A 13,940-nucleotide genomic window follows, 5' to 3' on the forward strand; every position below is an offset into this window, starting at 1 on the left:
TTAAGTTATTTTATTGACTTCAACACTCAAATAATTGTGACGTCAGGGCAATTAAATGTCATGTGTGATTCATTTTACAATAATGTAGCATTTGTTCTGACACCCGGAACAAGAATGAATTATTCTTTATTTTACTATGTTATTATCTTGTGTGTTTTCTTATTTAGATAAATATAAAATAAGACACAAATATTTCTTAATGAGGGAATAGTGGTAGTGACATTAAAAGAGAACCTGTGGACGTATTGATATTAGCTTACAGCATAAGGCACTTCTTAAAAGTATAATTTGTGTTGGTATAAAGCCTTCTTCCCACACACAACTCATAATAATCAGATATATTGCCAAGGATAATTAGACAAATGGGAATGAAATGATCGTAAATTAGGTGAAATGTGAACAAAAAGAAAACTGTAATGAGAAAGTGTTGCTGCTGGTTGGAAATAATAATAATGATCATGGCCATTTAATAGTAAAAGTACAGACAATTCACACATTCATTGTTCAGAAAAAAGCACAAATGTTGAAGGACCGAAACAGAGACCTCTTCATTTTAAAAGTAAAACTCAATTTGATGACTAGCTTTTATTTCTTAAATTTGTTAATACAAATGAAGGATTTATATTTGTATCTTTCGCTTCAGTCCACGTTGAGCAGTTTGATTATTCAGTTAACCCTGCTGATGTCTGTCTGAATAAAATCCAAACAAGTTAACTTCAGTCAGCAGCTTGTCAGGTTGTCATGACCCATACTGACACCTAGAGGATAAAAGCAGCAGCTGCAGGTATTTCCAACCTTCCAGATGTTATCTGAAGAGGGACTAAAAGTCATCAAGAAAGATTTATTGTGTTATTTAATGTAACGTATTTTGTCTTGTTTGTTTTTTGCAATTTTTTTGCTTTGAATTTGTTGAAAGTTATTCGGACACACTTGATTAATCGGATTAACTGTTGATGATATCGAGCTTGAATAAAGGCAATGTTATACTCAAACCAATCACACTCTTTTTTTAAATATTTTAATTTCAGTGATTATTTAAATTGTGTCAATTTTAATATAGATTTTATATATATATATATGTGTGTGTGTGTTTGTGTGTATGTGTGTGTGTGTGTATTGTATGATTGAGTAATTGAATATGCTCCATGAGTTATAGCTTATATTAGTTGCAACTTCATTTTCATTTTTTTAAACACTTACTTTTCCGTAATTACTTTATTACTTATTTTGTTATCAATACATATTATCAAAAAACTAAAAACGGAAAGGTTCCAAGTGTAGACCGGACATCCTCATTGAACTACAACAAACACTATACAGAATTAAAATGTTGCGTATGCACGTGGTGTTTTTATGGGTTCCTGCACATGTTGGTGTCAGAGGAAATGAAATGGCGGATAGAGCAGCAAAAGAAGCAGCAAACAATAGTGTCACAAAAGTGGAAGTCAACTTCAGTAAATCGGAGAAGAAAAGTATACTTAAAAAGAGGTTAAAGGAAAGGTGGCAGAATCAATGGTAGGAGGACGGGAAATGGCAATATCTATTCAGAGTCCAGAGGAAAGTGGGGACAATTATATAAATATATATATATATATGTGTGTATATATATGTGTGTGTGGGTGTATATATATATATATATGTTAAGTTTATATGTTATTATTTATTCATTGTCTTGTTTGTTTTTGTTATTTTATTTATGAGTATTTGTTGACAGGGCAAGAAGTTAGTCCTCCTGATCCACACTCCATTCCAGTTGGTGGCGGTGATGCACCAGACAGTTGTTTGCCAACCGCTAATAAACCTAAAAGAAGAAGAAGAAAAGCCCTGTGGTCACATGACCGGAACAAAACAAACACGCACTTCCGGTTTCTCCACGCTGCCTCCTTCCTCGCCACCAACAAACTTCGGCTGTGCTGTGAAGACTGACAAAACGCCAACATGCCGAAAGCCAAGAAGTCCTCGAAGAGAAAGAAGTTCGACTACAACAAAGACCGGAAGAAGATGATGAAGCAGGCCATCAAGAAATGTAACCCGAGGATAGAAAAGTGAGCGCGTTAGCCTGTTAGCTCAAGTTGGCTAACACTGTTGACACCATGCGAGGGTTGACCTCGGCTGTTTACCTGATGTTTGTAGTATTTATATGATACAGGACTGGACGTAGTAGTCAGATCCTCTAGCTACGTGGGTTCAAGTAGAATGACATGCTCTAAATACACTCCTTTACATGCAAGAGTCCTTATTCAAAGTCTAAAGTATATCGCTCGCTAGGTAACGAACATATTCAGCTGAGAATGTTCGCTATATTATTCCGTTTTTAGACACTTGTACTCCAGTTATAATAATTTAATATGGGGAATAATTTCCCAGTTAATCGATTTTTACCTTCAGCCTGTCAAAAGGGAAACGATAGTGACATGTTAAGCTCAGGCAGGCTGAGACGTCCCCTTTAATTAAGACAGATTGTTGTATTTATTATTATTTTCTGTAATTGAGGAAATGATTGTTTCAACAAATCACAGCAACGCCCTAAATGTTGCTTAAACTCTCCAGTCTGTTCTTGCATTACTGATTAATGAAGGGTTTTATTAGCATATGTAAGGCCTTTTTGGCAGGTTGTTGTCCCCTTCTTGCTACCAATCTTGGATTAAGATATTTTAAGAAGGCTGGGTATTTGATTACAGCTATATAGAATAGTATATTCCTCACACAACTTTAAATGCCTATATAGTTGTCTGATTTTAATTTATTTGGTTATTAATTTATTTTCCATTTTATTTTTTATTTGAATATATACTTTGAAAGGTAATTATGGTTTCTTGCTATTCCATTTGTTTTGCTTTGACTCTCTGTGGAGCACTTTGTAAACACTGTTTTTAAAGGTGCTATATAAATAAAGTTATTATTATTATTGTCACAGGTATGTACTTGGGTTAATGCTTTTCTTATCAATAATCAGAATATACTAAGAATTATGGAAACATGGCAGACGGCATAACTTTCTGTCATCTCTGAGATGAATCACTTACTAACAACATTTAGATCTACATTCACAGAACTGGACCCCTTTTTTAGTTTAGTATGTTTACGATGCATAACCGTTTTTTCTGTCCTCCCTCAGTAAACAGATTCGAAATGCGTGGGACGACAAGAAGTCCATGGCCAGGAACTTGCAGGAGATGGGCCTGGCCTTCGATCCCAACCGCACGCTGCCGATAAAGAAAAGCAGCGTGAGTACATTTGTAAACATGTCATGATTCCCGCCGTTTTAATTGGACGGAGCTGTGTGAGGAGGCAAGCGACTGCGAGATGTTAGCACGAGTCTCCTCTGTCGATGCGTAGTCTGGGAAATCTGAGACTTCAGTCGGCTGAACCGATTTTAAGGACAACTCTGAATTGGTGTTTGTTTTTGTTTTTTGTTTTTTGATTTTACAAATTAGCAAGACAGGACATTAAGGATATAATACAAAGTGAAAAGAGAAATAAAAGGGTAAAGAACAACAAAAAACTGACACAAAAATAAATAGATAATGGATACAAAATAATTAGAAAAACCACAGCACATAACACATTCGCACATCACCAGTATAAGTACATATTTAAGGTTACATCATCAAGTCAGCATCAGTACCAGTGTTTTTAATCTGGCACAGCAAAGTCCACCCCGGAGGGGTCCACAACGTCGAAGACTGGTTTCCATATTTTGACAAATCCCTTGTCAACTTTCCCAAAGGGAGAACTTCCAAAATCCCCTTGTACCAGTCATCTGTAGAAGGGGTATCTTTAGAAATCCAGAGTTTAAGGATAGTCTTTCGAGCAATATATAACAGTATTGGAATCAGTTTGGCGTCGTTATTACTCCTTTCACTGCTCACTTTAGCTGCCAGAACACATTGAGGGGGTGAAAGCTCCAGGTCATACCCGGTCAAAGAAACCACCTCATCCTTTACTTGAATTGGTGTTTTAATGTCCAATCATCTCACAGTTTCACATATGAGAAACACTCGGATCATCCGAGATGTCTCTTTGTGCCGAATCCGCAGCTGAACCGTTGCGTTGCTCAAGAGCTCCTGTCAGCGGCTGAGTTTGTAAAACACGGCTCTTATTAGTGAAATATAAATAAATAAATGTGTCCGACAGGTCGAGATTTTAAGACCGCTGTTCATGTTCTGTAGTTTCAGCACCTCCTACAGGGACAGAGGAGTACTTTCTCCAAACGTTTCCTCACGCTCCGCTGCCACAAGGACAGATACAGGAGAACATTCCTGCCGATGGCTATTAGGCTCTATAACAGATCACCTCTTGCCAGATCATAGTGCAATAACTACAATAATAACTTCATATCCACACTATGTTGATCTGCACTTCACACATTTCATTTATTTACACTACACACACACACATTTCATTTTCATTTGCACTACACACATACACACACTTTGCATTTTGCACACTGTCTATATTTAATATTTTTTATATTTAATTTAATTTTACACTGCAGTCATTAGTATTGTATTTGTGTATGCATATATGTTGTATATATATACATTTATATTTTACTTTGTATACTTTGCACAGTCATTGTATTATATTTGTTTGTGTGTGTATATATATATACATATATGTTTCATTTTATATACATATATACTTCATTTTGTATTTTATATTTTACTTGTATACATCTATATCTTTCATCCCTGTTTTTTATATTTTATATTTTATTCTCGTGTGTTTAGTTTATTGGTGCTGCTACTGTGACGACAAATTTCCCCTTGGGGATTAATAAAGTATATATCTATCTATCTGTTGGTTGTGAGGATTAAACCGAAACCTCATCCAGCTCACTTTATTAAAGTCGTTAAATGCATTACTTGAAATGAACAACTTTGTTTCCGGCTTTAAAAAATAGACTCATTTCTCTTTTTACTTCCACTGTCGCTCTGTGCTGCCGTGACAGTTTGTCCCTCGGGATAATTCAATTAAATGTTTCCACCAGCTTGGAACAACGTTTCATTCAGTTTACATAAGAATTCGAGCGAGCACTCTACATGTTTTGCATCCCTCGGGGCTCCGGAGCCGGGACACTAACTTTACCGTTTTCCTGAGAAGGCATCCCCGGTGGTTAAAAACAACCACGCGTCATAAATGTCTCGTCACATCGGAGACGAAAGTGGCCGGTCCGTGGAGGAGAGTGTTCTATTGTCCTCGGTTAACCTGGAATCCGCTGTTGTCCATTGTTTCCATCATGATGTGTTTTGGTTCCCACGTTTAGCTCCTGGGAAAAGATCCAGTGTCCAAAGGTCCCGTTGGCATCGTGACCAAGCCCTACGTACTCAACCGTAAGTCGTGTCGTTGTCTCTGTTTGCTCATCGGCATGTGTTTCATCATCGGGGATTCATCCTGTGACACTTCTGTTCCAACCCTTCCGTTCTACGTCAGAGTTTTAACTGATTTCGGATGGTGCAAAAAAATAACTACTTCCTGATCGCTTCTTCTATTTTCAAAAGCAAATTAGTGTCTTAATAATGAACGTCTGTGTAAACTGGCCTCTGGGAGCAAATCCCATAAAAGTGGTCATTCAGTTAGAATGAAGCCCGTTCAGCTCTTCACTGATGTACCTCTAGTGAGATGGCCCTAAGAATTCTTCTAATTTTATTCAGCTGGAAGATTAGTTTTATTTTGTTGTTGTTGTTGTTGCCCTATTTAGACCATTTTTGATCGGAAGGCAGGCCGTAAGTTATTGTTGTTGTGCTCGGCGGCTTAGGCGCCACAGAGTCGAACACTTTTAACGCTGTGCTGAACATTTTCATTTTATGAAGACCGACAGATTATATTTTCATGTATTTTTATGCCCTTGCCTTCGTCAATAAATGTTGACGTGATAGAAGACGCTGCGTGTCTGAGATGTGTTTGTGTGGCGCAGAGCTGCAGCTGGAGGCCGACTGTCCAGAGAAGGACTCCAAGACGCTGTCCTCTGACCTGATCGAGTACACCCAGCACATGATCGAGAGCACGCCGACGACTTCAAGGTGAGCCTCGCCGTGTCCTCGACCACGTTGCCACGGCAACGGGACGCGGAGATCACACGATTGTTTTGTGCTACTCAGCACCGGTGTTTATATTGAGTACGACCATCTGTCAAAAGAAAAACTGTAAATCCCACACTCCTTTCTTTTATTTTTTTTTATTGCCCCTTTCATACATGTTTTTGGTAAATTGGATACGCGAGGTGCTCTAGAACTGTGGGACCCCACTGCTCTGGCTCTGGGACCCACCATCACCCCTAAATCACAAATCGAGGAACATTTTCAACTTCTTCAATTTGTTAAATGAAAAGATGGTGCAGTGTGAACCTGAGATGGTAGAGAATACAAACAAACGACCAGCTGGTGGCGACGCGAGAAAGGGAGCGGTTCCCTTTCACACTCAATTAGTTGCATTTTAATTAAAACCCCAAAAGAGCGTCTTCAGGACCCACGGTATGACAACATGCATAACCATTCCGAATCTTCAGCCTTTTTTTAAACGGACTCAGCAGGGATTTCAGGCACAAACGTGACATAAAAGGACGGGGTCATTAAAGAAGACAATTTGAAACCAGCGACTGAGACATGAACAAATTATTATTCAATAAAGTTAGAAAAAGGGTCATTTTCTCGTGGACTTATCCCCGCCAGAAAGAATTCAGGTTCAAATTCTGCGGTTGCCGGCTGGTTTGAAGTGTAATATAGAGCGTCCGCTTTTACACAAGTCATCCAGATTGGATATTCGCTGGCTGACTTTGGGCTGCGTGATGGTGCGTTCAAGGACACGGAGAGATGACGACCGGCTGCCGAGGTCGAGGACATGTTCTTTGTGCGCCGTCGCTGCAAAGGAAACCTCGTTTGTCAGTTGACTGTTTTCTCCCCCCGACGATGACGAGCGTGTCCTTTGTCTGGATTCCCTCGGAAAGTTGTGAAGGACAAAGACGGTTTCGGCTGCGCGACATTCTGTCACAGCTGCTGACTTTTGGGTTTCTCATTATTTAAATCGAAGGGACACGCTGGTGCACATTACGTGCAGCGCTGAGAGCAGCTCGGGTAATACCCAGAGCAGCAGAAGTTTTAATTGCTTCAGCGTTTATCAGAAAAGTGCCTCATTCAAACGTCCTTTGAGTGCGGCTGAGTCACACTGTCTATATATATATATATATATATATAGAGAGAGAGAGAGAGAGCCTTATTTACTTAACATTTTGCTAAGCTGAGTGTGGCAGCCGGCTGCAGGTGGTTCGATTGTCTCTGATTGTCATCAGACCAGCTGATGACAATCTGGGGTCTGTCCAAGGAGCTGGGGCCATGAGCAGAGACACAGTCCCTCTGGTTGCGCATTCGGACCCCTTTAAAAAATAGATTTACAAAATAGATTTTTTTTTTTTCTCGCCTCAAATGGAAAGCATAACGTGAAGGTTGCGGTTAGCTCACGGCAGACAGGGTCATGCGGTGTGGACACTGCAGGCGGCGACTCCTCCGGCTCCCGAGTTTCACTCCATGGAAGATTTTCCACTCGAGCAGTCTCCGCTCAGCCTTTGAACATATCCGCACTTACATTGATCAGGGACAGTGACATTCACGAAATGGTTTTCCTGGCTGGTCACATGGGGTATGATAAAACTCTGGACGGATAATGACCCGACGGGCATCCGGGCGGATGTAAACCCTCGGCCATTCCCCTCTGCCATTAATGGAGGTTCCATTTTGTTAGTCTTCTGACGGACCAGCAGTTCATGTCAAGAACACTGAGAGAACTGGTTACTGGGCATCAAGTCTATTCGGACCAGTGTGTACCACCCACAGACCGGCGGTCTGGTGGGCGTCTGAATAAGACTTTGAAGTCCATGATCCGGGATAAAGCTCTGTTGTTTGCGGAGGTTCCCAGGCCTCCTTTGTTCGGCAGGACTAAACTGGGAGGAGGGGCGAGCACCAGTAAAACGAGATCCAACAAACTCCACACACTGGGTCAGCTGTCACGTGAATTTGCTCCGCCCAGGAGCTGTACAACAGAGGTGCCAGGCTGAGACAAGAGAAGGTACTTGTATTGCTTCCTTCTTCCAGCTCTAAACTCCTCGCCAAGTGGGATGTCGACTATGAGGTGGTGACCTCAACCTCCTAAAAGCATGGATGTTTCTCTATCTGAGAGGGCCTGAGGTCCCAAATCAGAAAACAGCCGGTTGCAAAAGCAGTTTGCTGATGTGTTCTCTCTCCTTCCAGACCATAGAGCACCAGATTGAGACTAGGTTACCTGAACACAAGAGAAAGGTGGTTCAGCCAATGCTGGAGATGGGGGTAATAGAAGAGTCCTGTAGTCCCATTGTTCTTGTGGTCAAGAAGGATGGGTCTATTCGTCATGGTTCGATGCTTACCCAATGCCCGGTCGACGAGCTCCTGGACCGACTGGGCACTCGACACTGGAAGAGTCTAAGGAAAACGCCTTCTCCACTCCGTTTGGGTTATAGCCACTCAACGCCTCATGGCTGGATGATGTGATACCACCTGGGCGGAGCATGTGCAGCGGTATCTGGGGTCTCAGGTGGACAAGAAGCCTGCCCGCGGCCCAAGACTAAAAAAGGTGAGGCAGTTTTGGGGCTGGCGGGCTCCAGCCCCATGACTGACCTGAAAGGTGCCTCAGGCGGTGCCAGTTGGCGTTTGAGGAGGTATCCACACCTAACTTTACTCTGCAGACCAATGCGTCGAACAGAGGGCTGGGGCCGTTTGTCCCAGCAGGCGCCCGTGCTGTACATCAGCCGCAAACTGTCGGAGAGGAGGCAGGTACAGCACGGTGGGTGCCTCGCCATCCGCGCTACTACCTCCTGGGCACCCTCTGGTCAATGGCTCCACCGCATGAAAGATACCAGGTGGTATCTGGCTACAACCTTTAATTTCAAAGGTGTCTGATTGTCATCAGCTGGTCTGATTGTCATGATGACAATCTGGCTCTGTCCCCATAAAGGAGCTGGACAGGAGGAAGAGGGGCCATGAGCAGAGAGGGGCTTAGGGGGCAAACCTACCGGTGACGGCCACGAACCTGTCACACTGAGTCAGTCACCTGCACATTTCTCTTGCAATTATCCATGACAGCCCTCTAAAAATGTATTTCTGCAAACATGGAATTGATGCAGAATATTTCGTGGGATAAAATAATCTTTTGAAAATATATATTTTGACTTTTTGAACGGACAACGCTCTGGATTTAAAGAAGTCAGAAACGATCCCACCCAGCAACCAATGGAATCTAACTCGACATGCCCCCCCCCACCTGCGTGATCGCCACTCAGCTGAACCACATGTAGGGTAACCACTGACCGTGTCGCCTCATCGTTATCTGCAGCTGTGAAGAAGTGCAGAGTTTAAAAAACGAAAGGCGTGAGAGAAGAAGAAGAAGAAGAAGAAGAAGCTGCGCAGCCTTCGAATGTCGATTGACAATTTCACGGCCGTGAAGGCGTGTCAGCGCTTTGTTTTCTGGTCTGTGATGAGCGTTGAAAACCTCACTGGGGCGTCAGCGTTGTTAATATATATAATTACGTCCTTTAATTACCTTTGTAAAATAGGCTCGCCGCCTTCAATCAACAAGGAAGTAACTGAAACCCGTTTGGACCAACCCTCCGTCCTCTGTCCTCCCTGCAGGCGATGGCCAACGACGAGAAGAACTACTACCAGGACACGCCCAAGCAGATCAAGAGGAAGATCAACGAGTACAAGCGGTGCCACCCGGAGCACTACAGCGGCTTCCTGGCGGCGCTGGTGGCGGCGCTGACGGAGCCGCAGCCGGCGGTCCAGTAAAAGGGGGCGGCGGCCCGCCGTGGACTTTCCGTCAACGCCCGCGGGGATCTCGCCGGGGCGCGAGTCGGAGACGGACCTGCACCACTCGACCCGCCAGGACTTGTTCTGTGACTTTCCTCCCTGTAAAAGATTTCCTGTTTTTAATCTATTCCGTTTAGTTTTAGTGTTCTCCGGACCCAGATGTGTGTCATGTAATCATTTAAATACCTTGAAGCTCGTCGTCGCAGATGCGTCTGTTGTCTTTGCCATGTGTTGCCATCTGAAGGGAATCTCTTTAGCGCCGCGCGTTGAGCTGCTTCAGAACGGGTCTCACGGTGGAGACCTCCGTTTGTAACCCAGTTAACCGATGACATCACAAGTTTGCGTCTGGTTAGAATAACACGGCTTCGGTCGACTACGATTCAGATCACTATTATTATTTACGTCTCTCTAAATTCTTTATTCCATATTAAATAAAACCTCTGGGAGGATTTCAAATCTCGGGCACGTCTTTGGAAGATCTGTTTGCGGTCGTTCAGTCGTCGGAAACGAGGGAAGATAAACGAATGGACCGCTGACTCGCGGCGAAGAAGACCTCGAGGCGGCGGGCGGCGAAGAAGACCTCGAGGCGTCTGCTCGGTGTTCGTTACCCAATCACCCCCACAGAGAGGAGCAGATGTCGGCGTGAGATTCCCCAAAGAGCAAAACCCAACAATGAGTTATTCCGTCTTGTCTCAGCGCCGAGCCCGTTGGGTCCTCATGCAGGTCTTTAAAAAACATTTCAAGAATATATAGTAGTTTTTAAAAAAAATCTTTAATCAAACAACTGTAATGATGCATTTTTGGAGACATTTTCAGTTGTGGATTATATCCAAAAAAAATGTTTTAACCCTCTGCACTAGTTGCATAGTTCAACCATATATATATTATATATTTGTGTATTTATATATATATTGTATATAAGTTATATATACATATTTATAAATAATATAGATTATATATATTTAAATTATATATATAATATAAATACAAAATGTTCACTATATTTACTTTTACATTTTGGTAGAAGTAAACAAACTGCGGTGACGTCTCCGTGGAGCATGCAAAGTATTTCACATATTTGGTGCTTTTGTCATGATGTCCTGAGGTTTCTGTTGACGGTGCCACTTCAACGTTTTCAGTTTGAACAAACACCCAAACCATACGGGATAGAATGAAGCATCCACAAGGCCCTGTTACACATTCATTGTTTTTTTAATTAAATTTTGTCTCCACACTTCATCTCATCCCCCCATCTGCCGGCAACGACGCACTGTCAGCATGTCGGCGTCATGCAGGATGCAGCCGTTGAAGGTTTTATCTTTATGAAATGAAGAAAATGTTCAGGAATAAAGTTGGCACAATTCTGCTTAGGAGAGAAAAAGGTGTAAACACAGGTGGATAGAAACGTGCAATACTCCCATGGGGGAGCGCCTGATTTAAACATTTAAATACGAAGCTGCTTTGGCGATGTCGCCCAGCCTCTGTTATCATTCTGTAGTTTTGAATAGAGGACGTGTATGAGCTCTGAGTCGCGTAACTTTTATCTTCCCGTGGCTTTTGCACGCATTGCTTTTCACACCTTTTGACTTTATTCCCGGCGTGGAATAAAAAAGTCTGAAGACTTTTTGCCCTTCGAACCTTTCTAAACTTTTCCCTCCGTGTTCTTTCAGCTCGTAGCCGCCGCTAAAGTCAAATCGACCGAATAAACGCCAACGTTCGACTCTTAATGGAACATTTTCTTCTTTCCCGCCGATTTCACATCACACAACCTTTCGTCCTGAACCCTGAGCTCGAGGCTCAACTGGGAACAAAACAAGACTTTTTTAAATCAAAATTTAAAATACAAGGTCACTCCAGATAGAGAGGTGATTTTCAGCTGAAGAAAACCTCTCTAAAAATGATAATCGACCGTTTCTAAAACCCAGTTACGCTACAGTTTTGCCATCTAAATGCTCTCGTTACGATGCTAACGCGTTTGGAAGATATCATTTTGCCGTTTATTTAACCGCCTAAGTTTCACGCTTTTGTCAAACTAATAACACTTTCTAAAGTACGTGATTTGGAACACGTCTATGACACATTGCTGCGTAATATCGGAGCACTACTGCCTACAGAGGAATGGTGTGACATCGCTAGAGGTCAAAAGGTCGACACTCGTAAAAAAACCTTTTAACCAGGTCACTCGGGTAATTAATACACTTAACATGCAACGCAGTGACCTTGTTTCTTTATATCGCTGTATACATGCAGCAGGTCAGTAATAAGACCCCCACCCCTGATCTTATTCTGGGAATTTGGCGGTCTAATTTTAAGTGTGTGTGTGTGTGTGTGTGTGTGTGTGTGTGTGTGTGTGTGTGTGTGTGTGTGTGTGTGTATGACATCACACTCTGTTTCAGTCGGTCTTTGGCTGGAGGAAAAAAATAACTTATTCAGGCCCAAGAAATTGACTTTCTTCTGGAGGAAATCCACCTGTGGAAAACATCTTTTTCTACTCCCTGACCCCCAAGAACGGACACAAGAGTTTCTCGTTGACATCACATGTTGTCACTGAATATATCTGGCATATCTCAGGGCGATCCGGTCGACAGTCAGAGCCGTGAATGTAGTCACAAGGTGCAACAGGCAGGTGGACCAACACGCCTCGCTGAGAGACATCCCACTGGTGAAGGAGCAGGAGAGGCTGGTCTGGGCCCTCCTCCAGGGCAGGAGGCGGAGCCTCTGCAGCGAGATCACCAGCCTCGTGTGTGAGGGGCTGCAGCGAGATCACCAGCCTCGTGTGTGAGGGGACGACGTCATCGTCCACCTGCTGCACCGAGCTCAGATACACCTGGATGGAACAGGAGAACCTTCCTGATACAGGAGAACCTTCCTGATACAGGAGAACATTCCTGATTCAGGAGAACATTCCTGATTCAGGAGAACATTCCTAATTCAGGAGAACATTCCTGATACAGGAGAACATTCCTGATTCAGGAGAACATTCCTGATACAGGAGAACATTCCTGATTCAGGAGAACCTTCCTGATACAGGAGAACATTCCTGATTCAGGAGAACCTTCCTGATACAGGAGAACATTCCTAATTCAGGAGAACATTCCTGATACAGGAGAAAGTTCCTGATACAGGAGAACATACCTGATACAGGAGAACATTCCTAATTCAGGAGAACCTTCCTGATACAGGAGAACGTTCCTGATTCAGGAGAAAGTTCCTGATACAGGAGAACATACCTGATACAGGAGAACATTCCTAATTCAGGAGAACCTTCCTGATTCAGGAGAACGTTCCTGATTCAGGAGAACATTCCTGATACAGGAGAACGTTCCTGATTCAGGAGAACATTCCTGATACAGGAGAACGTTCCTGATTCAGGAGAACATTCCTGATACAGGAGAACCTTCCCGATTCAGGAGAACATTCCCGATACAGGAGAACGTCCCGATACAGGAGAATGTTCCTGATACAGGAGAACATTCCTGATTCAGGAGAACCTTCCTGATACAGGAGAACATTCCTGATACAGGAGAACCTTCCTGATACAGGAGAACATACCTGATACAGGAGAACCTTCCTGATACAGGAGAACATTCCTGATTCAGGAGAACGTTCCTGATACAGGAGAACATTCCTGATACAGGAGAACATTCCTAATTCAGGAGAACCTTCCTGATACAGGAGAACATTCCTAATACAGGAGAGCCTTCCTGATTCAGGAGAACCTTCCTGATACAGGAGAACGTTCCTGATTCAGGAGAAAGTTCCTGATACAGGAGAACATACCTGATACAGGAGAACATTCCTAATTCAGGAGAACCTTCCTGATACAGGAGAACATTCCTGATTCAGGAGAACGTTCCTGATACAGGAGAACATTCCTAATTCAGGAGAACCTTCCTGATACAGGAGAACATTCCTAATACAGGAGAGCCTTCCTGATACAGGAGAACATTCCTGATTCAGGAGAACCTTCCTGATACAGGAGAACGTTCCTGATTCAGGAGAAAGTTCCTGATACAGGAGAACATTCCTGATACAGGAGAACCTTCCTGATACAGGAGAACATTCCTGATTCAGGAGAACATTCCTGATACAGGAGAACATTCC

At 42.8% G+C, this 13,940-nt stretch overlaps 1 protein-coding gene across 1 annotated transcript; it reads left to right on the top strand.

The window, feature by feature from the left end:
• Positions 1 to 1,855: 1,855 nt before the first annotated feature.
• nop16 (NOP16 nucleolar protein homolog (yeast)) lies at positions 1,856 to 10,032 on the top strand. Its single transcript, XM_056408857.1, is given in 6 exon segments — positions 1,856 to 2,045; positions 3,119 to 3,227; positions 5,270 to 5,336; positions 5,921 to 5,998; positions 6,001 to 6,026; positions 9,660 to 10,032. Coding segments are annotated over 6 exon segments (543 nt in total). The 5' UTR covers positions 1,856 to 1,938; the 3' UTR covers positions 9,816 to 10,032.
• The last annotated feature ends 3,908 nt before the right edge of the window (positions 10,033 to 13,940 follow it).

This window comes from Pseudoliparis swirei, chromosome 3 (genome assembly GCF_029220125.1).
Source record: "Pseudoliparis swirei isolate HS2019 ecotype Mariana Trench chromosome 3, NWPU_hadal_v1, whole genome shotgun sequence".
Classification (NCBI taxonomy): Eukaryota; Metazoa; Chordata; class Actinopteri; order Perciformes; family Liparidae; genus Pseudoliparis; species Pseudoliparis swirei.